Genomic DNA, 14,191 nt, shown 5'->3' on the forward strand with positions numbered 1-14,191 from the left:
CTTGTAGACTGGGGCTCGGCAGGAGGACAGCAGACACAAAGAACCAAAATGACTAAAATGGGAAAGATACTCCCCAGTCACTCCACGGCGCTCAATTAACTATGTCCTATTGGACCATAGTTTAAACTCCAGCAGGCCTTACCCCTCACGAAATGTATTCCGAGCCTTCAGAGCATGAAGTTATTACCATATACCTGCTTTTGTGTGTAACAAAGACAAAGCAACCTCTTAGTAGACAACGGCAGGAAGCTGTAAATGATTTGAGGACACCTACTTGAGTAATCCTCCCAACAAACTTTCATCATCACTTATTGTAACACTGTCCACTTTAGCGGAAATTTCTGCCACGTTCCTGCAATTACATTTGTCTTATTTTGAGCTGTTAAACCTAGAGCAAATATTCATCCTCTTCTCATTAGCAGCAGTGGTAGATTGCATGCAGGGGGAATTACAGAAAAGCTAACCTTTTACGCCAAAAGATCTTTCTCAAGAGGAAAGATCCCCTCTGCTCACAGGAAATTGCTTTCTAAATGGGTTAAGACGGGCTAAGACCCAAGACATTGACAAACCCTTCCAGTGATGAAACACCTTGGTGGGCACCTCCACAGACGGCCTCGGGGTCCTTTAATGATCTTATTAAATCTTGTGGAAGTGCGGAACATGGTTGTGGCTTTTACACTTTTAGGTACTTTCTTAAACAGTTACAGAAGAAATAAAGCGATGTGAAACTCTACCTCCCAGAGAGAGAGAGAGAGAGAGAGAAAGACTGTGTACCTATTCCATATCTTTCCCTTTGATCCCTGTCTACATGCAGTCCCCCAACACCACACCCCCCGACACCCCCCCCTCCTTCAGCTGAATATCAGAATATGGACCCAGAGGTGCCAAATGTAACACTGAGCCTTGGGGATTGGCTCACTCTGCAATATATATATCACATTTCCTAATTAAAAGGGATAACAAGAGCAATATGCTCTCAGCAGGATTGGCATATAATAAACTTAACACACTAGATTAGTTTTTCCCCAGGAAGAAAAAAAAAAGTACGGTATACAGTAAAAGTGGAAGAAAGCAACCGTAATGTACTATTCACCATCCCAGGGGCTAAACACAAAGTCAAGTGTCAACAGGTGCAGGGAGGAGGGGGAAGGATAAGAAGAGTGCAGATATTGAAAAATAGCATATGAGAAAAGATGTAGAAGAAAAACATTAACTGGGAGGTAGAACAGGAGGAGGAGGAGGCGGGAGGGAGCGGAGAAGGCAGCGGGGGAGAATAAAGGGAGAGGTTCTCTTGGTGTGCACAGTCAGTGCGGTGGAGTGGGTTATTGAGAGGGACTACTGGAGTGGAGCAAGAGACAAGGTCGTAAAACACCTTCCCGCCTAATTGACGGCCTGAGCCCTGTGACATTTAATTATTTCTAAAACATACAGTGCAGTATGCAAGCGCAGGAACAAAGACACTTGAAAAACCCGCTTGGAGTTTTTTTTTTGTGTATTGGTGCCGCTTTATTGGGACAGCTTTCTCAGATGCCAAATGAGCATTAGACAAAAAAACAAAAAAGATGGATGGATAGATAGTTGGACAGAGGCAGATAGAGAGCAGACTCCCACTAATCACAGTAGGATGACCTATACTCACGGTTGCTCATGGCAAGATCAGTTAGAGGAGACACAGGATTCTAGCCAAGTCTGTTAGAACACCAATGCATCATCAAAGCCTCGATAGTAGCTCTGAAACCACAGCCAAGGACCAAGTAGGAATAATACAAACAAGCTTAAAAAATGCAAAACCTGACCTCATACTTGTTTATGTCTGCCAATTACAATCAGTCATCTACAACAATCAGAATGTAGTAGGAGTAAAAATTATTAAAAAAAAAAAAACCCTGTATGTATTTAAATGAAATGCTGGGAGTAAAAGCATAACTATGCTGCAGAGTAAAAAAAAAAAGCTTGTTCATAAATTAAATTTGCTACATCTCGTTCCCTGCATGTTGTGCAGGGGAGAAAAGCACAGACGATCGATAGAGAACTCAAATACTGATGGCTCACATGCAGCCTTCCTGATCCATGGGGGAAAAAGTGAGACAAATAATGCATGAAAGCTTTTGTGCAATACACATGGATTTATAATACCGTGGTACACGGTGACATGTTTTATTCCATGAGAGAAACTAGTAGCAACTAGTAGCAGTTGAAAAGATTTAAAAATAAGAATTGTTATTTTGTATGCTTACAATGTTTCATTCATCATAGTCACATTTTTAACAAATCAAAGCATAAAGTATATATCCCCTTAATTTATATAGGCTCAGTACGCTCCTCCTTAAACAAATGAAAGTGTTTACCATGAGGAACATTGGGCATGGGAGATGTCTATTATCCACTACTATCCACTCTTCCAGTAGCCAATTCCTGAGTCTAATTTGCACTGTAATGAGATCTAATGAGTGCTTACAGGCCTTGTGCTTGATGAATTGAAACCGCTGTGAGAAGGAACTCTGAGGGTTTAACCTCACCCAAGTCGCCCCCCACGACTCCAGCAGAGAAGATTAGAAGCGAAATGGAGGAATCAAAAGGAGAGAAACAAGTCGTTGCTTGTTTTTTTTTGTTGCCTGCTGCAGATTGTTTTTGAACACATTTGGGCCCATCTGTTCCTCCACAGAGAATCACCTGTGCAATTAACCTGGACCATTAGCTGTGAAGCAAAGGCCTCGGTAGAGGCAGAAGGGAGGGTACGGGGGGGGGGGGGGGGGGGGGGCTGCTGCTTCACGGCCAGGTGGAGAGGCAAAAACCACCCTTTCTCTCAATATTCTCTCCCTCTCACTTTGCGTCGCACCTGGTTCCCCCCACATCCGAATTCAGGCTCGGGCCACCTAGACAAACACCGCCACCTGCATCCCTTCGTCCCCCTGCGCTCCGCTGTCTACCTGCTGACTGTCTGGCGCTGAGTGGAGTCACCCCCCCCTCCCCCCCCCCCCTTTTTGACCTCTTACCTCCAGTCCCTGCAACTGCTAAGGCCCGAGCTGACAAGAGACCTCAAGTGCCCCAAGGACAGCAGTCATGCACCCGTTAGATGTCTTTCCTTTGTTTTTCACTCTTTCACTCTTGCACGCTCTCTCTCTTTCTCTCTCTCTCTCTCTCTCTCTCTCGCTGCAGTCGAACCACCCAACTCTGGAAAAAGCTTTGACACAATGACCAAAGAAACTTTTCAGACAGGCCTTTAATTTGTTGGTGTGTGTGAGTGTATGTGCATGTCTACTAGGCTACTTCAGTGAAACAGAGAGGAGTAAAAAGTGGCCCGGAAGGGTAGGATGGCTAATAAACAAGACAAATTTGCTTGCTGATTCATCTGAATTGTTTTACTGTAACAACTTGATGGGCAAACCCACTCATGTCCTACCTAACTCAATCAGGGATGCGACCACAACCCCTTGCGTTCCAGGGGGAATGAAAGAATAGCTTCTACTTTCCTCTTGATATGAGCCCCCGCGTGGCGCCAGGGTCAGTAAGAGGAGACAATGGGGAAATGTGGAGAAGGCAGAACGTCCTCAAGACAGGAAAGGTGGGCGGGAGGTGAGAGGCGCATAGTGTTTCAAATGCATGAAGCGGACACAAGTGTTGCAGCGAGGCTGGCCTGGTCACTGCAGGCCTGATCCCATACCCCGAAAGAAAGACATGTCCTGACTGTGAGAGACGCTGGGAAACGTGGCGAGAAGTTGGATGTCGACAAGGGAGAGACGAAAGTGGATTAGCCGCCGTGGCGATTTGCATTCTGCGGTGGAACGAAAGCCCCTGCGATGCCCCGAATAGCTGGATGCATGAATAAGTAAACAAACAAAAACAAAAATAAACCCTCCATCTGGATGGATGCTGCCAGGCCCCAAGTGAGTAACAGTAGTGAGGGTGTAAGGGGGAGGGGATGCTTGCAATGTAGCAGTCACCCCACCCCGCTTCCTCGGCTAAGTTTTCCATCTGGCCCCCCCGTTACTATATACCGTCCACTGCTTCCGGCTAGTCTGCCCAGCAACCCCACCACCACACAGGGGGGGAGCGCCAACATAACATGGACAGATGCTAAGTTGACATACTTTCTCTGAGCCACATGGGGTCAACATGTCAGGATGCCAGCAGGACCACAAGAGCCCTTTCGTCACCGCAGAGTAGACAACTATTGACACTCCATAGGCTACTGATGGCTAAATCTAGCTGCAATATGGTAAACCCTGAACTGTAACCTTCTTGCAGTGGTCTCACACTAGGGTGTAAACGCTGAATCAGAATCAGAAACTTGAAAATATTTTTGAACGAATCGTTGCAGTTAGCGAAACACTGCTCCTCGATAGACATTTCCGTCTTTTTTTAAGCGGTGGTTAGATGAAGAGGTGCATGTGATGGCCATTTCTAACAGGTAAACTCAAACCTTTTGACAGCTTTTACGGTTCCGCTATGGGTGTTGGACCACAACACCCCTGATCTATTACTGCCATGTCAACAACACAGGGTCTGATCAGAGAATATGGCCAAGCATCAAAACTCATAAGGCATAAGTGACTTGTTATACACTCACCGGCCACTTTATTAGGTACCCCATGCTAGTAACGGGTTGAACCCCCTTTTGCCTTCAGAACTGCCTCAATTCTTCGTGGCATAGATTCAACAAGGTGCTGGAAGCATTCCTCAGGGAGTTTGGTCCATATTGACATGATGGCATCACACAGTTGCCGCAGATTTGTCGGCTGCACATCCATGATGCGAATCTCCCGTTCCACCACATCCCAAAGATGCTCTATTGGATTGAGATCTGGTGATTGTGGAGGCCATTTGAGTACAGCGAACTCATTGTCATGTTCAAGAAACCAGTCTGAGATGATTCCAGCTTTATGACATGGCGCATTATCCTGCTGAAAGTAGCCATCAGAAGTCGGGTACATTGTGGTCATAAAGGGATGGACATGGTCAGCAACAATACTCAGGTAGGCTGTGGCGTTGCAACGATGCTCAATTGGTACCAAGGGGCCCAAAGAGTGCCAAGAAAATATTCCCCACACCATGACACCACCACCACCAGCCTGAACCGTTGATACAAGGCAGGATGGATCCATGTTTTCATGTTGTAGACGCCAAATTCTGACCCTACCATCCGAATGTCGCAGCAGAAATCGAGACTCATCAGACCAGGCAACGTTTTTCCAATCTTCTATTGTCCAATTTCGATGAGCTTGTGCAAATTGTAGCCTCAGTTTCCTGTTCTTAGCTGAAAGGAGTGGCACCCGGTGTGGTCTTCTGCTGCTGTAGCCGATCTGCCTCAAAGTTCGACGTACTGTGCGTTCAGAGATGCTCTTATGCCCACCTAGGTTGTAACGGGTGGTTATTTGAGTCACTGTTGCCCTTCTATCAGCTCGAACCAGTCTGGCCATTCTCCTCTGACCTCTGGCATCAACAAGGCATTTCCGCCCACAGAACTGCCGCTCACTGGATGTTTTTTCTTTTTCGGACCATTCTCTGTAAACCCTAGAGATGGTTGTGCGTGAAAATCCCAGTAGATTAGCAGTTTCTGAAATACTCAGACCAGCCCTTCTGGCACCAACAATCATGCCACGTTCAAAGTCACTCAAATCACCTTTCTTCCCCATACTGATGCTCGGTTTGAACTGCAGGAGATTGTCTTGACAATGTCTACATGCCTAAATGCACTGAGTTGCCGCCATGTGATTGGCTGCTTAGAAATTAAGTGTTAACGAGCAGTTGGACAGGTGTACCTAATAAAGTGGCCGGTGAGTGTACATTACCAGGGGCACTTAAATAAAGGTTACTAAGATGACAGGGCTATCAAAGAGGCTTTGGCATTTAAAAGTATAGTGAGATAGTACAAACTTTATCCATTTTACTTGCGTGGCACATTAGGATAGAGGGTGAAGAGTTGGAATACAGATCAAGTTAACATCTGAACCAAACAACACGTGGGATGTTTGCATCAGTGAAATGCAAACGGCCGCTGTCTGAGGAAGCTAAATGGGTTTGACAATGGGATTTGATGCTGTTTGTAGTGAATGTAATTAGGTGTGATTGACTGCAAAGTGGCTGGTGAGGTCCAGTTCTTGGAGGCGAAATGATCTGACACTTGATCCACCCACAAATTAACGAATTTCGACGGCAGCAGAGCCGAGTCCACCAAGAAGAAGAAGATTTTTGAAAGGAATGGGATGAGGCAACAGAACATGGTGGGATGAGAAGTGAGGCACAGACAGAGCGGCACAGAGACTGGAATTAGATAACTGACTGTCTCTCGTCCTTTATTGTGACCATAATTTAATTAAGTTTAAGATAAAAGATCAAAGGTTTTAAGGTGCATTTCTTCTTCTCTCGATACTGGGGGTGTGATTTAAAATAAGAAAATTAACAAAACATATTCGGCCTGACAAAAGACTGCAATACGTAGAAAGAGAAAATATGAGAGAGACTAATCCATGTTGACACTTCTAATTTCTAATGATCTATGGTATTTATCATAGAATATTAAAAGGCTTCCAATGAAGCCAGGCTTGTTTTCCTCATGCTGACATATCTTTATGGAAATGCATTTGAAAGGGTACAATCTTAGAGGATCAGTGTTGGATGAGAATGTTGTTTTTTTACTTTCTCTTAAAACATGGAATTTTGCTGTCAATCATGTGTTTTTTGTGCTTGCATGTCATTTGTTTATGAATAATTCTTCTTTCTGCATGTTTCTACATGTGCTGTTTCCTTGTAGTTGAGATGTAGTGAGCGATATTCTAGGCGGCATCATTGCCTTGAGGCAAATTCGGATTCCGACCGGAGATATAGCCAAATCTAATATGCTGTTATTTATTAGAATGGGTGTGTGACAGCAGATAATTCAGGTGCCCTTGATCCCATCTTTCAAGGTAATGATGGCATTCAACAATCTACACTCAGGAGTTCCAGAGCATGCCTTGCACAGCCTGCACTCAAATACAGGACAACAAAAAAAGAAAAGCAATTTGTTTGGCATTCCACTGCTGCAACATCCATATGCAGATGTAATGACAGATTCTTCATTTTTATAACTCATCAGATACTACAAATATATAACCCGGCGTGAAAGCCATCAGTGGCATGACAAAGAGATGACACTTAAGGGAATAAACAGGCAGAAAATTCAGAGGCCTCTGGCCATAAATCATCATTACATTCAGGAAAGGTCTGTCCTTGTTTGTTATATTCTGCAGCGGACATGAAGGTCAGCTTTAGCCTCCTAATACGGGCTTCATTTCCCAAGCTAAGCTGAGGAATGGTGAGTCTTCTAAGACGCATTTCCTTTATCTCCATAACTTTCTGACCTTCACGTCGCTGTAAGGCTATCTCGCCTGGTGATGTTGTTTGCCGCGTCGACTGTGCTGCGGAGACACTATGCAAACTTAGAGAGCTAAACCTGTCGGACCCACTACAGCCTGTCAGCACCGACTACGATCACCTGGCTGGCCTTGCGACGCAAGGTATGCACTGGCCTTCCGGCAGCTGTCAGTGTCACAGAAAGCCATCAATCCACATCTCTGCCACTGTCACTGCTGACAGGGCTCTGCCGGCCGCAGCCAGCCAAGACACCGCATGGAAATGTGTCAATTTAGTTTAGCAGGCCACACTAATTGACACTTGAATTTGGAGAATGCACATTAGTAAACAAAAACAAACGAAAAAAGTGTCCATAGCTGTCTTTCAGGAAAAATGGAGACAGGAATAGATAACACATGGGGGGGAAAAAAATATTTACAGTTGATTTAAATAAATTCTATTAGTCCCCGCAAACAGTACAATGCGTCCTAAATGTGTACCAAGAAGTAAATGCTTTACTTAAATATTTTTAGATGCAAGTTTAACAATAGAAAAATAGAAAAAGTATCGTTGTAAAAACATACAAACAGTGATATGCAGCCTACACCAACTTATTTTGAATTGCATTTAGTCAAATGGAACGCTTATTTTTAGAGGAGCACACTTTTATTTATGTAAACATGCCCTAGTTCATCCTCAGTGTGTAAAAGATTGACAAGGAAGATGCATAAATAGAAGCTGCAGGCCCATCATTGTCAACATGCCAACTGCTCTCTGCAGAGAATCACAGAGACGAGGAGACCTCGTCCCAGCAGGCCTTGCTCAACGTGAACATCACCTAGACAGCTTTTACCAGCAAAAAAAAACGCTTTGGGCGTTAATGGAAGAGACCATTTAAAAAAAAATGTAATACCAATATAAGACCATTTGATAAATATTGAACAATAGACGGTACGCCGCTAAAAGGGTCTTACAACTATTAAACATTTTTTACACGACGTTTTCTACTAATGGGCTCAGTCATTTTTAAATATCAATATACACATCTTCCAGCTGTTGTGTGAACAAAGACAACTGTTTTCAGGATGATAATGATGTGTGTTCAATAGTTATATTAACACCTTGACAGAACCCATATTTCCACTTTAATATTCCCTCAGTGTTTGTGTCTGCAAGCTGTCTGAAGCAGCTGAGTGGGCTTTAAGTCATATAGCAAAAACTTTACTAGGTAAAATTGAGTTGTAAAAACAGCATCTGTGGAGCCTCTTAATGTGTTTTTAAGGTTTCAATAGGTCCCTTTTATAATTATGATTTTAAGTGTCCCTGAGCAAGACACCCAACCAAACAAAAAAATGTAAAAACCATGGGTTCAAAATGCAATGTAAGTCGCTTTGGATAAAAGCGTCATCTAAATGACATGTCATTTAATGTAATGTAATATAGTATGTTTTTGTGTTTCCAATTGAATAATTACATTTTGAGATCATAGAATATTTACAAAAATCATTTCTGTTAATACATAAATCCAAAGTTGGATTTGATCTGATGTTTGGAGTCAGATAAAGTAGCAGACAGCTGATGCTCCCATAAAAGGTGTTGTAAAAGTTGCAGGCTACAACCAATATGCTCTGGAACTTTATATTCCTCAGGTTGCCAATAGCAATGTTCTTTAGAGGTTTACGGGCTGTAGGTGCTCCAACTCTTCACATCCTAAAAAACATGTTTAAAGTGAGCCTGAGAAAAGTTGACAGTAAACATGTTAAACACAAAGTTTTTCAGTGTATTTCTGTGTGGTAAAGCACCTGGGCAAATTGCCTGGAATACATAAAATGTTCAAACAACTTGTTTTTTTGTCCTTGTTTGTATATTTCTTTGTGACTTATGCCAAGCCGCATCGTGCTCAAAGCGGCATGTGGGCTCTCCGGCTCGGTTCACAGCTTAGTGGATTTGACTGGGGTACACGGGTGACATGTGGGTGCAGACACTTGCCCCGGACGGGGGCACTGACCCCGGTGATGCCACTCGAGTACGCGACCAGAGGGGCCCCGCTGCTCCTCACAAATGCCTCAGAGAAACAAAATCCAGATGCTCTTCCACGCTCCAACTCCTGACACGATTGGGATGCTACTTGCAACGTTGTTTTATATGTCGCAGTGACAAAAAAAAACGCCGTGATGAACCACAATTCTGAACAGAGACATTAGTTTAGCTTTATTCTGCAGTTTTCAACAGTTATTCCCACTGAAATAAAGCAATTTGGTAAATGTTGAACATATGGTCAATTCAAAAGAATATGGAAACCCACTTAGATCAAATTAAAACAAATGGGGAGAGTGGCTAATGATTTTATAAGCAATTTCCCACATCAGGATTTCTAATACTTCCCAAGGAAAACACATTTAGCTTTGCCCTTGTCTCATCTATCCATCATGCGTGTTGAATAACTGCACATATCAATGCACTTACAGAGGATATAATCTCAAGTTTAATCAAGTGGGGAATAGGAGAAAAATCCTTTCTTTAAAAATAAAATCTGTCCTAAAAGCATTTGTCTATTTTCTATCCCCCACCACGGGTGCAATTCTGGCACAAGCTAAATTAATTAAGCTCTCATTAAATATGCATTTCATTGTTAATCATTTGCAAGCGAAGAGGATTAGGTCGCAATTTGTGAAATTACATAAAAATCTATCCTTTCTCAAAAATAGCCTCTTTAAATTGCACCAAACACTATACTATAAATGATCAAAAAAAGTCCCATAAATAAAATTGATAAATCCATTAGAGACATTGACTGGTAGTTAATTCTTTTAATACAATAGCCATATGTATAGTCCATCTGTCAATGCTTATGGGTTTGGTTTAATCTGAACTATAAAACTGTGCTACAGTCCGGTCACCAATCTCATCCATCCTATTGTCTGTCCGCCTTAAACCAAGGTTCATCTCAAGCCCTGAGATCCATCTCATGACCTTTCAAATGCAAAATGATTGTGAAAAATGTTTGGACATTACTAATGGATAGGAAGAGGAATTAAAAAAGCCTCTTTGTGCCCAACGCTACCTTATTTTTATCAACCTTCACTGCAAAAAATGGCTGACGCTCGGCATGAAATATGGATGTGAAAAGGCTCCTCAAATAGCTAACTCAAAATATCTGAAGCACACATAGAATTTTAGAACAGAAAGGGAGACAAGAGCCAAGACTCTCAAGCCAAGGCTGTCAACTGATGGAAGAGGGGGAAGACAAAAGAATGATGTGCAACAAGAAAACACTGAACATCCCGCAATGTGTGTGCTCCAACCAAACATCTTAAAGAGTAACGCGGAGAACACAAGCGCGGAATACCAAGCTGCTTTAACCTTCAACCCCCTTCTGGCTGAAGTCATTATTCCCATTCAGAGCACCCACTTACAGACCTACGCATTGTCCTTTCTCTCATTGCATTAGCGACAAGTTAGAACACTGAAGGGGAAGTATTCAAGGTCCCATGAAAGTGCGTAGTCAATGCAGGTAATGACCTTGACGGCGCAAAAAAAAAAAGTTAGCTTGCGTTTAGCACAGCTTTGAATTCAAAAGTATGTATTTCCTGACTGCCAAGGTCATTGTGATGGTGACTTTCCAACAAGCCAGGTGTGGGAGTGGAGGACGATCCCTACTATCTGCAAGGCTGCAGGCAACATTGCCCATGTCTTCCTCATGTTTTATTCATACAAGTCATATTATGGCATTGAGAAACTGAGATCAAAATCGGCTCTGGTAGAAATATTTAATATCATACCTACTTCCTCTGGTTAGCCAGCGTGAGAGAGAGGGGTAGACAGACTCCTTCAGCTCAGCTATGTTGGATTATTAAAAGTGAAGCTTTCAAAGAGGTCACTGCTCAGGGTAAAAAAAAAAGAAAAAAAGAAAAAAGCTGTAGTATGCATCAATTATCTGGGAGAGTTTGCAGCACACGGAACACTGTCTTGTCACAATTCCCCGTGTGGCTAAATCACAAGGAGGTCCTTGGCTGACATTTAGAAGCTGGTGAATTGTGGAAATCGCAGCCTGTTTGTCAAAAAATTGGACAAAAGACCACGCTCTCTTCTCGCGGAGCCCCCTCAAGGCCTGAAATTCCTCCTCAATGTCATTGGTGTCACTAGACGCATCCAGCTCTTCCGGGTCAAACGTTTCATGTCTGAACAACTACAACTTACACTGATCAATACACGCTTTACTGCAGTCGCTGGAGGACGATGAGAGCGATTCCAGCCGTTAAAAAAATAATGAAATGCAGTCTTGGACCGGAGGAATGATAACGTATCTGCTGTGTTGTTTGTCACACGACCAGTGTGGACAAACAACAGTGGCGGTGATCGTGGGACAATCTGGAGCCACTTTGGTAACACAACCGTCTTTAAACGTGACCCACATATGGCACATGCCGCTTCGAGAGGACTTCAACAAAGTCTTTGTAATCATGAATGACTACATTTAAATAACTGCTTCTTTTACTAAATTATAATAGTAGTTGTGTTCGAGCTTCACAAGTGCTGATGCGTTTTATTGTTTCCTTCTGCGAACAAATGAAAAAAAAAACGAAGCTAAAAGTAGCATAAGCCGCCTGTTGTTTGGGAGCATTGTATCGGCTATGGGAGTAAGTATGCGATTCGTTTACTGCTGAAAAAGATGCCTCCCCGCCTCCTCCACATTAAGCGTCTGCCTTCAGAGTTCAGATCCGTGTGAAGCACAATTCCATCAAACCCCCTTTCTATCCTCCTGTTCGCCTTGTCCTAACTCCCCACCTGCCTCCCCTTCTCTGTCTCTTTGGTGGCGCGGGGGGAAAGTGGCATACCTTTGTTCATGTCAATCAGCTGCTTCTTCTTCTGCTGCCGCTCCTGCTTCTCCCGCTCGGCTTTCTCCTTCGCCAGCTTGGCTCTCTTGATCTTCTCCTCCATCTCCCTCTTCTTGTGGTTCTCCTTCACTGCTTCCTGATGAGGCAGACACACACACACACACACAGACAGATATAATCAGAATCTGTCTCCTGCCGCCTCCACGCTGTTAGCATCTTTGCTACTGTATAGCGCTCAGAAGCAGCAACATGCCATCAGCGAATACTTATTCAGAGATTTCACAGAGTGATAGTTACAGATAAGCTGCTGAAATGATCAATACATCATTCCTTTTAATATAAGAAGATTTGTCTGCAAGGCTTCTGCACACACAGAGCTGATTTGTTGTCAATAATACATCAAAATAGATATATTTAAAAAGAAAAAGCTGGGTGATCGTCTTACATATGTACCATGCTAGGACAATTCCTTTGACAACATCAGGGAGAATTTGCATGAGAAAAAAAGTAGCAGCAGTGTGCCATTATCCTCCTTTGTGATGGGCTGAAATGTCAGGAGGGAGTCAGAGAAAGCGAGATAATCAACGGCACGGATTCAGCCTTTTATGTCAGTTTGTTCTTGTGTCAAACTGGAAGCACAGTAAGATGCAGCCGTGTGACCTTTGGAGACAACAAAATGTCTCCTCATCTCAGGCCTGTGGCCCGAATACTTGACAGGGCCAATCTTAGGTGTAACGTGTGTGAGAGGCATGTGGATGCATGCATCAGAGCCTGCGTGCTGGCATTTATGTTGTCCATGGGCATCTGTGATGTTACCCCTTACGTATGCATATGGCTGTGTGTGTCAGTGAGTGAAGGCCCGGCCCTGTCTGCACTGATATAATAAGTGACGACAGTACCCCCCCCCCCCCCCCCCTCCTCCCCTCCCCTCTCCTATCTAATGCCCCCGTGGTCCTTATGTGTGTGCCGTGTTGGCAGCTAAGACAGAGGGATTACAGGGATTGTGGGAAAGGAACAGGGAAAGAGCAGCTCATGATGCCAGTCAATAGTAGAGCTTTGCTCCATGTCCAAGGACACAAGCCCTCATTGTCACTGTCTCCTTGTTGGATGACAAGGGCAATGAGAGAACAGGACAGAGAGAGAGAGAGAGAGAGAGAGAGAGCGAGAGAGAGCAGAATAATAAGAGGGAGTGAAGTTTTAAGTGCATTCTGAGAACAGAAGGGACATTTCGCTTGGTACATTTGATGGACACTCAAAAATCAACGTACATTTATCCCCACCTTGATGCTGTGGAAAAGCTACACCCTATGAGGGCAATCTACTGTGTGCACTTTGCTGCTCTTATAAAGCTGGGATGTCACCAAAATATCTAGCTTTTGTTCAAGTGATGGGCAGCACTGGCAGCAGCAATTTTGATTGATCCACTGACACGAGTGAGGTCATTTAGAAAGTAACACCACTGCTTGGCTCAGCATCTACAGCATGCATTGGGAGGTTGAATTATGCAGATCACAAATACAATCCTGCCGCCTAAATGTATTTCAAACAAACAACTCTGTAAACATGATTGTGCAATGTCATTATGTTGCTCTAATCACACAGTACCACTAATTGCCATAGCAACAACTATGTTTTCAGTGATCAGTTGTTTCTCCCTTTACCATTCTCTTTGACGGTTTCAGTTTTGCCGTTGGCAACAACTGATTGTATCAGGTCTCGTTTTCTTTTTCTTTTACAACACTGTATATTGGAGGAAAAATCCTCATAGGATGTGCTTTCAAAAATAATCTTCAGTGCACAGAACCAGATTTAAACCTTGTCTGAATGAAAATAAAAAATACATATCTGGCTCGGTTAAACAATCAGTACGAATATTGAATAATAAATATTATATGAACAAATGCATGGTGTTTCATTTACTCTCATAAACTAAAGATCAAAGTGCAAGATTTACAATATGATTTCCGGGGACCATAGAAACAATTTATTTTTGTCCCTCACACTGTCCCTCATCACTA

General features: G+C 43.2%; 1 protein-coding gene across 9 annotated transcripts in view; it reads right to left on the minus strand.

The window, feature by feature from the left end:
- Positions 1 to 14,191, minus strand: part of diaph2 (diaphanous-related formin 2) — a 297,267-nt gene that overhangs the window by 37,283 nt on the left and 245,793 nt on the right. For all 9 annotated transcript variants that reach the window (XM_037460863.2, XM_037460868.2, XM_062560592.1 and 6 more), the window contains one exon: positions 12,174 to 12,309. In XM_037460863.2, the coding sequence (XP_037316760.2) occupies positions 12,174 to 12,309 (136 nt within the window). The remainder of the gene's footprint in view (positions 1 to 12,173; positions 12,310 to 14,191) is intronic.

This window comes from Pungitius pungitius, chromosome 2, assembly GCF_949316345.1.
Source record: "Pungitius pungitius chromosome 2, fPunPun2.1, whole genome shotgun sequence".
Lineage (NCBI taxonomy): Eukaryota > Metazoa > Chordata > Actinopteri > Perciformes > Gasterosteidae > Pungitius > Pungitius pungitius.